A 14,471-nucleotide genomic window follows, 5' to 3' on the forward strand; every position below is an offset into this window, starting at 1 on the left:
TCCGGGCAACAGGCGTGCGCCGCCTTCCTCGACCAGCATACTGGTACTGAGACTCGCCTTGGACGCATCGGCAGGTGCCGACAGCGGTGCGTCAACCACCGGACGCTGCTTTTTACGCCGGTTTGCATTTCGTTTCGGTACCGTGCCATTCTCTATTTTGGAGAGACCGATATCGTTGGCTTTCTTTGCTTTTGTTTTCAAGTCATCCAAATGTGACTGTCGCGTGTGCTGCGTTTGCTTCTCTGACTGGGTTGGCACACTATCTGGGTTATTCTCACTCTTATCAGCGATAACGGTATCGGTATTGACAGCATTGCCAGTGTTGGTTCGCGCTACCCTCTGCTTGCGACGGCTCTCCCAGTGGGGGTTTTCCTTTGTGCTAATGGAAGTAGGATCGATGTTATCGGTATCGCTTTTCTTCCGGATGTCAATTTTCTCAGAATTGCTCTCCTTCTCCGAGGCCTCCAAAGGAAGGGGTTTGCGGACTGGTTCTCCACTAGGATGGTTGGTCTCCGAGCTCACATTCGCCTTCTTGGTCGTACGCGCTTTGTCGATGTGTGACGCAGCTTTTGGCTTTTTCTTTTTCCCTACCTCCCTGTGAACAAAATCCTTCTTTTTGTTCCTGCCTCTAGTTTCCTTCGGTTTGGAAGGGAACGGCCACAACTGTGCAGGCGGTTGACTCTGTAAGTCCTCCGCCAAGAGCCGTAGTTTTCTGCCCAGATATTGCTCGGCTTGCGCCAATCGGGCGGTGATCTCGCGGATACCCCACTCGCTAGCGGGGATACCCAAATCATGAGGGCAGTGTGAATCGTACGTCTCGAAAGGATCCTCAATGCACCAAAAGCCCAAATATGATTTGCGAAAGACGGTTTTAGGTAGAAACGTGTCCCGACCAAGTTTGATGGACACCGTCAAGATGGAAGGGTATTCCACGACGTAAAAGCGGAAAAATCCGTACAATAGACTCGTCACCGACACCGATTCCATCGCCGGCGCTCGTTGCCATACCGACGAGACATCCTCCCACTTGAGGTAAAACGTGTCGAGGTTGTTGACGTTGTGCCATTCGTTCCTGGGATCTCGGGATATTCCCGCCGCCTGCGCCAACTCGGGACTTTGCAAGTTGGGTACAAAGACTACGTTCTGTAGGTAGAAAATGACCAAATTCATCCACGCGTATGAGCTGAGTGTATTGTGTTGGGAAGAGCAAATACCAAACGCCTTGGCCCAGCGCTTGACTGCAATCATGAGGGCCTTGACGCGATCATCCACGATGGAATACTCACGCAGTAGCGACGAGTTGACGAAGGCAATGTCGTTGAGAAAGCATACGTCAAAGTCAATGGATCCGTCGACCGTGTACGGGTTGTTGGCTCCCAGATACGTGCCCTTTATTACGGGCACCCGGGCCCGGGTGACGGGTTGCATAGCCCGAAATTCGTGTTTTCGCCGTTCCATGGTCCGACAAACTGCGTAGACCAAAGACTTCATTTCGCTTTCGTACCGTTGTACAGGACATTTGCCTATTTCGAATTGGTCTTTGACCTCTCGTGCACGCTTAAAATCCAAACTCAGATCCACGTCAGACGATTTACCCAAACTCAAATCGCTGAGACAGCTTCCGTAGACGCTCAGGCGAGCATCGGGAAATCGTTGTTGAATGAGCTTCGACAAGTGCTCGTGTAGAATATTGATGGATCGAGTGTACGCTTGGTGATCCTCCTCGTCCTGGTCTTGACGAAGCCCACATTCGCAATCCCAGACTTTCGTGGCTTCCACCATCGCATCTATATCTTCGAGTTGCAACCATGCCAAGGGATGTTGAGCGACCCAGGAAGTCGGCGTCGATGCCGAGCTGTTGAAGCCACCCAGGACTTGCCGTTGCAAGGAATACAAACTGTCGTGCAGGTCGCCACAGCGAAAACGCTCCAACAAGGACGCCAGTGTGTTGCGCGTTGGGTCGTGCATATCTTGTGTGATACCAATGGCTTGCCAAAGGGTGCAGAAGGATATAAAAAGGCTTTTTGTGAACCGCTGCGTGCTGACATCCCATACCTGGGTTCCGAAAAGCCAGCAGCGAGCCTTGCCGCTTTTCTCACTGCCCGTCAATTTAACGCTGCCTATTTCCAGATCCTGGTTGTTTCGTTGTTCGTGCCAAAACATTTTGAGTAAAACGGGTGTCAGGATGGTAAGGGAGTTGACGAATCGGGCTGTGCGAATCCAAGGATCAGATGGTGTACTATCTCCATCTCCTTTCACGTTGCAGTCTTGGTCCATGGCCAATTCGTTGACCGTTAATTTTTTCTGGAGCCGTTCGCGTTGTTTTTCCAGAGCCTCCTTTTTGGAATCTGCCCGCTTGCTGCGCCGGATGGGCGGGTCCTCAGCGTCGCGGTGGTGGAAGTGCTGCAAATCGTTCAAGGCACCTTGGATCCGGTCGGTCACGTTGTGAACACGTGTGAGATGCTTCCACCAGTCCTCCCCGTCCGTGGGAGTGTTGTGTGCCGTCGTGGACGGAGGATGCGCACTAACCGGTTCATTCGTGTACGTTGGCCGAGAAGTGTCCCGGAACAGATCGAGGAGACCAATGGTGGATGTGAGCAAAGGTAGGGATGGCAGGCACTCCTCGCCTCCATCCGCGTCATGGCTACGCACCCACAGAAATCCGTCGGATATTTCCATCGTAGTCATTGTAGACACAGGGGCTACAGAGGAAATGGAGTGAGGTATGCAGTCTCTTCGAAGGGATATAGACTCCACACTCTCCTTTTGCTTACCCAGCGTATATAGAGTCAGTTGGGGATCATCCACAAGACCACTTGTATTGTTTTGGCACCTTCTATGAGAGCAATGAGGAACCAATCTCAGAAGAATTTGCAACGGATGGATAACTGATGGTCGTTTTGGTTCTTATGGAATACTGACAGTGAGTTTTCGATCAGATCGCGATATCGATTGTATAATCGGCTGCAGCGAAGAACTACCTACTACTAGTCTACACAAAATTGTTATTGTTGCTTCACATTCAGTCAGCAACTGATTATGCGACCCTCTATATGGACAGCGTCTTGACATTCATTTTATAGGTTGCCCATCTCGGCCTGTTAATTGTTATGACGAACGGACGGGACATTTCAATCCTTCGATAGATCTATTGATATCTTGACAAGAGATGTAAAACTAGTAACACAGGCCCTGCTGCACGATAAAATGCCGTTAATTAGCTGTGAAGAGAGGGTAGCCTCATAATATTCAATGCACCTTATTCCAAGGCCTTCCGTTAGTTCTTGAACAATTCTTCATTCTGCGAGCACCCAACAACAGAACAAGCAGAGAATGCTCGATCGCGCTAGACGGTCACTTTCCGATTCCAGCAGAAAAATCAGAGCTTTGCAATTAATGGGCATTCCAGATGCCAGGTTATCTCCTTGCTCACGGGCGCCGGCATACGTTTAACAGCAGTTCGAAGGCTGTACGCCACTTGGAAGGGATTGGTATACCTGCAGTAAGAAAGGCTGCTGGCTTTGTCCATACTAAAGTGGTGGCGATTGAACGTGTTGTCCTTGATTTTGATGAGATTGACGGAGTTGACCGAATTGATGAGCAGAGCCTGGAGTTGTATGTGCAATGACACTGCTTTGGAATGACCCCTAGTTCTGCATGTAAGGAACCAGTTGTTCGTCCACGTCGTTCGCATCGTCCTCCTGATACCGGATTATAGAGATGGTATTGCTGTGAAGGATCATTTTGTACAGAAAAGTTTCGTATAGTATGTGGTCGGCCTTGTGGGTAGTGTCTTGACGTTTGAGGACGGAATAAGTATTGCTGCGCAAAACTTCTGTATCCAGGATAAAAACGTAATTGATCTTGTCGGTGTTGTGTTGTTGAGGTAAAATAGCTGTGTTCGGAGCCGCGTGGCGATTGCGACGACGTTTGTGGTTTCATCTCCTCACCTTTCTTCTTTCGTGGTTTCTTTGCCACGGGAGGGGACGGCCACAAGCGCTTCGGAGGCGGAATGCTCGTATCCTCCGCCAACAGCCGTAGCTTTGCGCCCAGATACTGCTCGGCTTGCGCTAATCGGTAAGTGATCTCGCGGACCCCGCCCACGCCGGCCGTAATGGCCAAATCATGAGGGCAGTGCGTGTCGTACGTCTCGAAAGGATCCTCAATGCACCAAAAGCCCAACGATGATTTACGAAAGACGGTTTTAGGTAGAAACGTGTCCCGACCAAGTTTGATGGACACCGTCAAGATGGAAGGGTACTCCACGACGTAAAAGCGGAAAAATCCGTACAATAGACTCGTCACCGACACCGATTCCATCGCCGGCGCTCGTTGCCATACCGACGAGACATCCTCCCACTTGAGGTAAAACGTGTCGAGGTTGTTGACGTCGTGCCATTCGTTCCTGGGATCTCGGGATATTCCCGCCGCCTGCGCCAACTCGGGACTTTGCAAGTTGGGTACAAAGCCTACGTTCTGTAGGTAGAAAATGACCAGATTCATCCACGCGTATGAGCTGAGTGTATTGTGTTGGGAAGAGCAAATACCAAACGCCTTGGCCCAGCGCTTGACTGCAATCATGAGGGCCTTGACGCGATCATCCACGATGGAATACTCACGCAGTAGCGACGAGTTGACGACGGCAATGTCGTTGAGAAAGCATACGTCAAAGTCAATGGATCCGTCGACCGTGTACGGGTTGTTGGCTCCCAGATACGTGCCCTTTATTACGGGCACCCGGGCCCGGGTGACGGGTTGCATAGCCCGAAATTCGTGTTTTCGCCGTTCCATGGTCCGACAAACTGCGTAGACCAAAGACTTCATTTCGCTTTCGTACCGTTGTACAGGACATTTGCCTATTTCGAATTGGTCTTTGACCTTTCGTGCACGCTTAAAATCCAAACTCAGATCCACGTCAGACGATTTACCCAAACTCAAATCGCTGAGACAGCTTCCGTAGACGCCCAGGCGCGCATCGGGAAATCGTTGTTGAACGAGCGTCGACAAGTGCTCGTGTAGAATATTGATGGCTCGCGTGTACGCTTGACGTTCGTTGCGGTCCTGGTGGAGTCCACAGGCAACATCCCAAAGGTGGGTGGCGGCCATTGACCGGGCGTCCCGATCGGCGAGTGGGAGCGTCGTCCAGGGCGGTTGCCTATTGCTCCGTCGCGCTCGGTAATAGTCGTGCACGAGTTGTCGGAGTCGCTGCATGGTGCCATACCTCTCACCGCGGTAAAAGTGCTCCCACAAGGCCGGGAGAGTGTCCGGGGTGGCGTATCGGGCGTGAGACCCATCCGGCGCCACACCGTGACACTCCACTCTCGGTACATCTTGTGGGTGTCCCGCTGGTGGGCCACGTCCCAGACATGTGTGCCCAGTATCCAGCAGCGTTGCTTGGTGCCGGGACCTCCCGTCAAAGAGACGGCGTCCCGAACGAGATTGGTCTCGTGACGGTGTGGGTGGTGCCAGATGCGGAGCAGCACGGGGGTCACCATGGTGAGAGAATTGAGGACACGGGCGACCCGTCACCAGGAATCAAAGCGGACGGCTTGGTCGTCTCGTGAGTACCAAACGACGTTGGATCGACAGGGTAATGGTCGTGTGGAAAACACTGTAGTTCCTGCAGGACCCGACGCGTTTTGATCCATCACATTGTAACGCACGGGTCCGATGTCGGGAGTTGTCCCAAGGGTGGATGGGATTGGCCGTCGGCGCGTCCGCACCTTGCCCGGGAAATTCGTTCGTGTACGTTTCCCACCAGGATTTATACTGGAGTAGTGTGAGGAGACGAGTCGTGGACGTGAGCAAGGGCAACCATGGCTTTTTCGGATTGTCGTCGTGACACCACACAAGTCCGTGCGCCAGTTCCAGCCGCCGCTCTGGTGAGGGCATACGGAAACAAGCAGAAACAAAAGATACTTTTCCACGGACTGAGTGTGTGTCACCCCGCCCGAGACAGGAACGGTTGGCGGCTTCAATGTGGCGTCGGTCGGAATGGAAACGAGGCGTGTGATTGTCCATCGGTACTCGGTTGGGTGCTGCCGTGGGGACCTTGTGTGGGAGAGTATGTCATAGGTACACGGCATCGGGTGCGGGGATGCCGATCCAAACAGTAGGTGTGTAGGGGTCGGGTTGCTCGACGGGGTGGATGTGAGACGTTGGATTCCGTGAAGAGTGAACGTGACTCGTAACCCTACTGTTGTTCTAGGGGAATGGTCGGGGCCGCGAAAAGAACAGCGGCCTGTGTGCACCATGTCCTACGAACCAGTACCAGTCACCGATACGGACAGTGAATACTTACAGTTACCCATACAGCATGATTCCTAGCGCACGGCGTTCGCACCACCCAGAACCTCGCCAACGTCGAGGACGGGGGTTTTTCCTTTCTCGTCCAATCCGTAATTCGCCAACGGCAACTCTTGGCGTGCCGTCTTGCTCTTGTTCTTTCGACTCCTGCTACTATAACTATCACTGCTCGAGTGGTGGTTTCGTCCAACGCAGAAACCAGGCGACCCCCGGGACGTACACCGCCGACGGACTGAATAGTTTCGCTCCGGCTTTGGTGGTGGAGTGCTTGCTTGTCTGTCGCTTGCTTGTGGTTGAGTGCGTGTCTGTCTGTCACTTGCTGTTCCTTGCAACTGGATCAATGTGGCGCCGTACCGTTTGGATTCTCGTTGGTGTGGTAGGGACGGGCACGGGAACCACGGAATTGCAATCCTTACCGTCACGTCAAGCCGAACAAACACCACCACCATTACAACCACAGACTCCACCGCATCCACCACCACCACAATCAGGGACCTGGTCGGACCAGTCTTTTTTGTGGGAACAAATTTGGGACGCTGTACAGTCCCGAATGCCCCAGTCGGCCTCCACAACAACGACGAAAGCGTCCGCCGACACCCAGGTGGGTGGCATCCCATCCCACACGGATCGACGCCGGGCTCTTTACCGTCACAGCTTGACGGAACACTACGCTACCCTACTCGGGCAATCACAACAACAATATCCCCACACGGCAACACCCGACTCACCGTCAACCCAAACACACGCCGATACCAATACCACCAAACCCGATCAGTCGCAACCAACACCAGACGCCCACCAACGTCGGTCGGCCTCACTCGCACATCTATTGCGTACTTGGACCGCACGGGACATGGGGGGTCGTCCCCGTCGGCGAACAACCCCGGTGGACCGGGTTTCCTCCCGACACGCTGCTTTGCCAATCTTTCCCCCCAGTCTCCGCGAGGCCAATCGCGACACCGTCCGCGAAGCCTTTACCCACGCCTACGATGCCTACATGTATCACGCCTTCCCCGCCGGCGAACTACATCCCCTTACCTGCACACCGGGAAGTTTTGATCTCGTGCGGTTGCCCGCACTCACCCTCGTGGACTCCTTGGATATGTTACTGCTCATGGACAACACCACTGAATTCGCCCGGAGTGTGGAACGATTGCGCCAGTTGCACACCGCCACACCACTCTTTCGAGTCGATCGCAACGTTTCCGTCTTTGAAACCAATATTCGGGTTCTGGGCGGTCTCTTGTCGGCTCATCAACTCGTCACGGCCTTGGTGGACAATGCCACCGTCCCGTGGCACCACGTCTGGAAACGCGACGGCAACGACTACGTCGTAAGGGATGGACGGCGGGATGCTTGGTCATCCACCGACACTGGCACGGACCGGGACCAGGACCAACCGTGGGTGGGCTGCGCAACACATTCCTCCTCGCCCGACTGCGTCGTGAGTACTGCGGCAACGTCATCGTCTTCCACCACGACCGCCTCCACTTTTCAATCACAACCTCACAACGGCACAAAATACTGGCGCTACGATGGTTGCTTGTTGGAATGGGCCCTCGATCTCGGCAATCGACTTTTACCGGCCTTTCAAACCAAAACTGGCATTCCCTACGGCACCGTCAATCTCTTGTACGGGGTTCCCCCGGGTGAAACGCCCGTGGCCAGTTTGGCCGGTGGAGGTACCTTGTCCCTCGAATTTACTCTCCTCAGCCGTCTAACTGGCGACGACCGTTTCGAAGCGGTGGGCAAACGCGCCACCCGCGGCTTGTTCGCCTTGCGCAACCGACGCACCGATCTGTTGGGCAAACACGTGGACGTGCAAAAGGGCGTCTGGACCGAAACACTCTCCGGAATTGGTAGCAATTCGGATTCCTTTTTGGAATACCTGCTGAAACACTACATACTGTTTCCGGAAGACGGCGACTTTTGGATCCTCTTTGTGGCCGCCTACTCCGGCGTCTTTCGACACTTGCGCGTGGGGGAGTGGTACGTGGACGCCGATATGAACCGCGCCGCCGGTGGTGGTGCCCGGCACGTACTGGAATCCCTCATGGCCTTTTATCCCGGACTCCAAACCTTGTTGGGCGAGCTCGTCCCGGCGGCCCAATCCCTCAACAGCATGTTCCTCGTCCGCGAATGGCTGGGCTTTTTGCCGGAACGCTTTCATTTCGGCAGCTGGCGACTCGACGGAGGAATGAGTGGAGCCGGGAAACATCCTCTCCGACCGGAATTACTAGAATCGTGCTACTTATTGCACAAGGCGACGCAACAAGTGGGCAGCGACAACAACGCCACGGGTACCTCCTCGGGTTGGTTGTGGGCGGCGGACTGGGCCCTGCGGAAACTGTCCGCGGCCCGGACCGAATGTGGGTACGCCAGTATAAAGGAACTGCGCACGTTCACGTCAGGGACCACCGATGGGTCCAGCCACGGAGTGCGGCTCAGCAACGAAATGCCCAGCTTCTTTCTGAGCGAAACACTCAAGTACCTGTATCTGATCTTTGACGAGGACAACATATTGCATCGCGACAAGGATCGCGAATGGGTTTTTACCACCGAAGCGCATCCGATTCACCACGTGCCCGTGCCGCCGAAGAAGAAAAAAGGCCAACCGAACCGACCATTTGCCGCCGAAATTGACGGGCTCAAAGAGATTCTGCGAGCCCGTCTGCGCAACGAAAAGACCAAAGTCGAAACCGTCGTTCATTTGGGTGGCGAGCGCTGGTCGGAGAAGCTTTCCAGCAAGGAATATCAAGCCGATTTGACGGCCGTCGTTGCGCAAGCCAAACACGTGCGAACGAGCACGGACGATGGAGAATTCGATTTTTTCGAGCCTCGTAAACTTACGACGCATGCGGAAGAGGCTTCGGAAGGCGTCATGGATGCCTTCGGGAATATTGCCACCAATACCGCGCATATGCGACTGACCGAGTTGGGCGTTGGGGATGGCTACTTGTTGCGCAAGGCGTGTCCGAATGTGTACAGTTCGGAACTCCTTTGGATGCACGCACTCAACGGTGGAGTTCTGGATTACTCCGATGTTCATGTCACGCAAATGGGTACTAACGAAAGACCCAACCGATGGTACAGCTTGGGCGCGATTGAAGCTTTGGAAGTCCAAGGACTTGGTATACATTTGGACGAGCCTAGTCATGGAACATGTCCAATTTTTAAAGACAAGAATCCAGTCGACGCCACACCTCAGGATAGTGATGGAGAGAAAAATTCGTTTATCGACGACGAAATATCGGAGTTCGAAAGCCCTATGGGAGCTTTTCGCATATCCTCCTTTCCCGAGGGTAGCGGTTTCTACATGAACCATGTGGCAAGTGGCGAGACGCTTCTGACAACGTTCTTAACCGATGACAGCGACATTAGCAATACCTTTGTCATGACGTACGCTACGCTCCCATCAACCACGCAACAAGCAAAACCGAAGGAGGGATACGCACATTTGCCGACCTGGAGACGATTGGGTCTGAAAATCCCGGATATAGAAGAAGTAGAAGAACGCATACCTGGGAACCGCGTTGTAGTTATGTCCGACCTATTTGGAAATTCCTTCACCTGTACAGTGGATGTGCTTTGGAAGTCATCCGATCCTGAGAAAAATGAAGATGAAGTCTTGGCATCGGTTCCCTGTGCACCAGGGCTCTTTGGTCCCGCCCATATGAGCAGCCTTGCGGACTCTGCTGACATTGTCATGGAAGCAATTTTGCTACCCCCTTGGGAGGACGACATCTTTGGGTGCGAATCTCCCGCAGAGTCCGGCGATGGAAATTGTGATAACAAGGTCGCGTCTTTTACCTTTACCGTGGACGTTCTATTTCCATTGGAACCTGAGGCCGGTTGGCAACCTTCGAGTCTCGAAGAAAATTTCACTTGCAAAAATGTAAATATTCAAGCGGTCCATCGTGGCGACTGCACATTTTTGGATAAAGCTATCAATCAAAAAAGACAATGGGGTGCTGGGGCAGTCATTGTGGTAAATAGCGGAGAAGATGAGCTCTTTGTTATGTCCCAGGGTACAGACGAATTGTCAGGAGTGGATCCTGATGACATTCCGCTTGCCGTTCTGGTTACTGGTTTAGATGGAGAGGCTATCCTATCAGCTGCCGCGACAGAATACAAAGAGGAGGAAGGTTACATTGCTGGACGTGTTTCACTCGTTCGCCAACAAAACACCATGTCATTACAATCGTCGGAGAATTCTGGACCACGACAATTTCCCATTGTCAATGGATCGCCCTCAATGCTTCAGCTTTTGGCCAAAGGTGGTTGGGGGGTCCAGGCGACTTCGCCAGATGTTTCCGATGGTAGCGATTGGCAACTTAGCCTCCTACACCATAAACTCGGCGATATTAGTTGACAGGAACATGGATGGAGGAACAAATTTGTTGAACAGCGGTCTAGCCTTTGTGCGAGCTGAGTAAGACCCGTCCATGCCTCCCACGAAAGAATACCAAGGTTGATTGGACCGCTTCGATTCTCTTCCCGCCGCTACACAAAAAAGCGTTGGACAAGACGGCGGCCAGGTTTCGCTTTATTCAACGCAGTTTCAACAATTGATTCTGCAAGTAAATAAAGTCTATTTGCTAGGGAAGTGATAGCCGCTAGTAAATGTGGTTGAAGAAAGCGCTGCTACGTTTCTAATAGGTACTTCGCTGGAAGGAATACCTATACGCCTTTTTCACACGAATTTCCCACTACTACACCTAACTGTAAATCAAAATATGAAGTCAATAAACAATCGCTGAACTATCGCTTGGGCCCCGATTTATTATTCCGTTGCAAGGTATTTGATAACTGAGCGCGAAGAGAGTTCATAACGTTCGAGCTAGCACGGGACCGTTGTGGTTCTGGAGGGCCTCGACTAGGCGGGCCTTGATCAGTCTGTCGAAAACTAAATTCTTGCTGCTGCTGTGGATGGTGAGGACCTCGATGTCCTCCCTGCTGAGAAACGTTGTATCCGGAACGATTCCCCCCCGAAAATGAAGAGTATCCGCCACGCTGTTGCGATTGGTATCCTCCCGGGGCTGGTGGCTGTTGACCTCGCCCATTAACATGTTGAAAGCGTTGTGTATGCACTCCTTGAGATTGGCTGTAGTGCTGTGGGTAACCATTTTGGTGGGCAAAGTTTTGAGTAGTCCGCTGTCCACCTTGAGGGTATTGCGCTGACGGCGGAGTATAATTTGATGTACTAGGATGATTTTGTTGCCAAGGCGGACGATTGCTGTAAGCTTCCCGTCCTTGTACTTGGTGAAGATGACCCTGGTTTAAGAAAGGATTTGGCATCTGCGGGGGTGGAGGTCCAGGTCGTTGCCGTTTTTGCTGTGGTTCCATGGCGCCCCACGCCCGTGTCCCTGCCTGATTCATTTGTTGTCCGCGGCCAGTCCTTTGAGCCAAATTCCTTTCATAGGAACCAATATTCATGCTGCCGTATCCCGATTGGTGGCTTTGCCCGTTCGATACTCCCAAGTTCGCAATCGAGCCACCTCCGCGATTCAGCCGTGGTCTTCGAATGCGCTTGTCATCTATGGAAAGCTGTGGCGGAGACAGCCTCGCTCCAGGGAGCAACACACTTTTGTGTGATAGTTTCAAAGGTTCTGAAAACGCCACACAAATTGCATCATTGGGTTTTATACTGTCAGAAAACAGTCCGTCCTGGGACTCTGAAATACGATCGGCAGATGGTGGTGGGTTAATCTCGGCGTCCTCATCGACTGGATATAACTCGTTAATGAGAGGCGGTCGCACAGACCCACTGAATCCAGCATCGTACGTTGCCGAGTCTATTAATTTAACTTTAGGGGCCTTGGCCGTCTTGCCTCCTGACAAAACGGATGCTAGTTTCTTGCTTAACGGATGCGATCGATGAACAAACAAATACCCATCGTCGAGTCCACGAGCGTTGCAAAGTAATTCCTCTTTCGTCCACTTTGTCATTGTTGGACTCATTGCTCCAAGAAGGCGATCTTCCTCAATAAATGGAAGAAGAACAACCCATAACCAAGGCATGGCTTTTCCGTTCGGATCCACAGGAACTTCGCCGGGATAGAAATCGAGAATAGGACTTTCTGGATCCGTCATTAGCCACCGCGCTGCCTTCGGAATGGCGTGGGCGGAATCCGACGGTAAGACCGCCATCAGCTGTTCTACAGGATTGAAGGGAGTTGCGAGTTCAAAAGCTCTCACATCCTTTTCAAATCGTTCAATGTTTCTTAAATCTGAAGCAAAGGGTCCGTAGTGAAATGGGTAGTACCATTTCCAGCTGGGACAACCGTCATAATAGTACTTCATCACCCAACACAATCCCATTACATACGATCTAAACAAATGCTCTCGCCCTCCATGAGCTTCTACGTCATCAGCCTTGCATTTGTCCGTGTAATATCGATCTTTCCACCCAGATTCGTGCAAGCGAACCTTGTCCTCGATACTATTTGAATACTCGTCCAGTTTCTTTTGCTGCTCAGCCTTGACCTTTTCCTTAAAGGCTTTGGCAACCGCTGGATCTACTTCAACAATAATATCATCGATACGTGCAGCATCCTCGTCTCGATCGTCTTCCACATCGTCATCCTCCCCGGCATCATCTTCGAATTCCTCTTCCATATCCCCAACCTGGCCGGGATCGGGCTTGACTTGGACTGCCTTCTCTGACACGTCGTCCTTTTCCCCCACCTCGTCCAGTTTCCGTTTTACGTTGGAAGATTCTTTCGCGTCAGTTGTGGCTTTTTCTTCTTCAACCACGACGATGTTATCATTTAACCGTACACCCTCTTTTGGTTGCTCCGTCCTTGGCGCAATATCGCTTTCTTGTTTCTCCTCATCCATTACGTGTGCGCCAACTAAACTAGCCTTCAAAGCTTGCGCCGCGGCGTCATTATCGTCCGCCATCATGTGTCGCGCTTTCGTCTGTTGTCGAGATTCTTCCTTGGCGCGATGTCCGCGTTGCAACGCGACCGCCTTGCCCTCTTCCGCTTTGGCCAAAATTCGAGCCGACCGCCCTTGTGCGGGTGGAGGTGGTACTGGTGGAGGTTGAGGCGGATTGGAGCGATTCCGGGGAGCGAATCGTGCGCGTCGCTCCTTTTCACGTGTTTCGTTATCGTGTTTCATAGCAAACACGTGGTCTTCGATCGCCCCGACTTCGGCCAGAATCACGTCGACGTGGGACAAATTGACGTTGCCACCCGACCGGGTCAAGTACGACCCCAATCCGGGCAGCACGCGCTGATAAACGTTGAAAAGGTAATCCAAGGCTCCGTCTCGAATGTCTAAGGAGGGCAAGTGCGGCAAAAAATCATTTCCGACGAAAAAACACAAAAATACGACGTCGTCCAAGAGGCGCTCCAGTGAAGGCGCAAAGGGCAATCGCGCCGGATCCAAGAGGGGAGCAAACTCGTGGGCCAGATATTCCCGCAAAATTGGAATCGATATCCGCTGGATAGGTTTACCCTGATTATCGAGTATTCCCTGCATAGCGTGTGCTCCCGCCGCCTCATCCAAAGCTTTTTGGCGATCCAAAAACCCCGATTCCATTTGTCGTCGTTCCTGCGTTTCCATCGATTTGCGTCCAAACGTGACTTCTTCGCGGGAAATATAAAAGTGCGCTTCGTGCGTGGCGAGGGCGAGCATGATGAGATCGGCATCGAGACCGTGGAGGACGTGAACAAGGTTGGGATTGTATCCGGGTTGGGCTCGTTGCAAACGGACGTGGGCCATGATTTTGTGCTCTCCCTCGCCCGGCACCGAAGCGTCGCTGAAAATGACCTTGATGGACTGCCAAGCCTTGTCGGTCGAAATACGTTTACGGACATAGAAACGCACGTAGTCAGCGAGTCGGAGCATAAAGGGTGTTCCTGGCGTAATGACGTTACTGTCCCAAGGGTCCGTTGCCTTACGGGGCGGGGCTTGTTCGCCCACGGCGACCAGTTCGTCCCGAATGTGTGTTTCGAGCTCCTTGAGCTCCCGGGCTTCCTGGGCGGAACGGAAACGACGTGCCCGCTGCTGATTCATTTTCGCTCGGGGAGCGACACCATCAATGGCCAAGTACAGTAGTTTGCGTGGACGCGTGATGCGAAACAAGCGGTCCACGTAGCGACAGACATTTTCGTACATTTCTTCTTCGGTTTGGGGTTGGGGACCGACCTCGGGATGCG

At 52.7% G+C, this 14,471-nt stretch overlaps 3 protein-coding genes across 3 annotated transcripts; 1 reads left to right on the forward strand and 2 right to left on the reverse strand.

The window, feature by feature from the left end:
- Window positions 1-1,137: 1,137 nt before the first annotated feature.
- On the reverse strand, window positions 1,138-1,356 carry PHATRDRAFT_14712 (predicted protein; the record flags this gene model as incomplete). Its single annotated transcript, XM_002182585.1, has 1 exon — window positions 1,138-1,356. A coding segment is annotated over one exon (219 nt), but the record flags the coding sequence as incomplete, so codon positions are not given.
- Window positions 1,357-3,363: 2,007 nt separating this feature from the next.
- On the reverse strand, window positions 3,364-5,211 carry PHATRDRAFT_48080 (predicted protein; the record flags this gene model as incomplete). Its single annotated transcript, XM_002182586.1, has 2 exons — window positions 3,364-3,895; window positions 3,951-5,211. The coding sequence occupies 2 exons, from the start codon at window positions 5,209-5,211 to the stop codon at window positions 3,648-3,650; spliced, it is 1,509 nt and encodes a 502-aa protein (XP_002182622.1). The 3' UTR covers window positions 3,364-3,647.
- Window positions 5,212-7,159: 1,948 nt separating this feature from the next.
- PHATRDRAFT_52346 (mannosyl-oligosaccharide alpha-1,2-mannosidase) lies at window positions 7,160-8,890 on the forward strand (the record flags this gene model as incomplete). Its single annotated transcript, XM_002182443.1, has 2 exons — window positions 7,160-7,551; window positions 7,756-8,890. Coding segments are annotated over 2 exons (1,527 nt in total), but the record flags the coding sequence as incomplete, so codon positions are not given.
- Window positions 8,891-14,471: the final 5,581 nt, after the last annotated feature.

Source organism: Phaeodactylum tricornutum, chromosome 16 (genome assembly GCF_000150955.2).
Source record: "Phaeodactylum tricornutum CCAP 1055/1 chromosome 16, whole genome shotgun sequence".
Classification (NCBI taxonomy): domain Eukaryota; phylum Bacillariophyta; class Bacillariophyceae; order Surirellales; family Neidiaceae; genus Phaeodactylum; species Phaeodactylum tricornutum.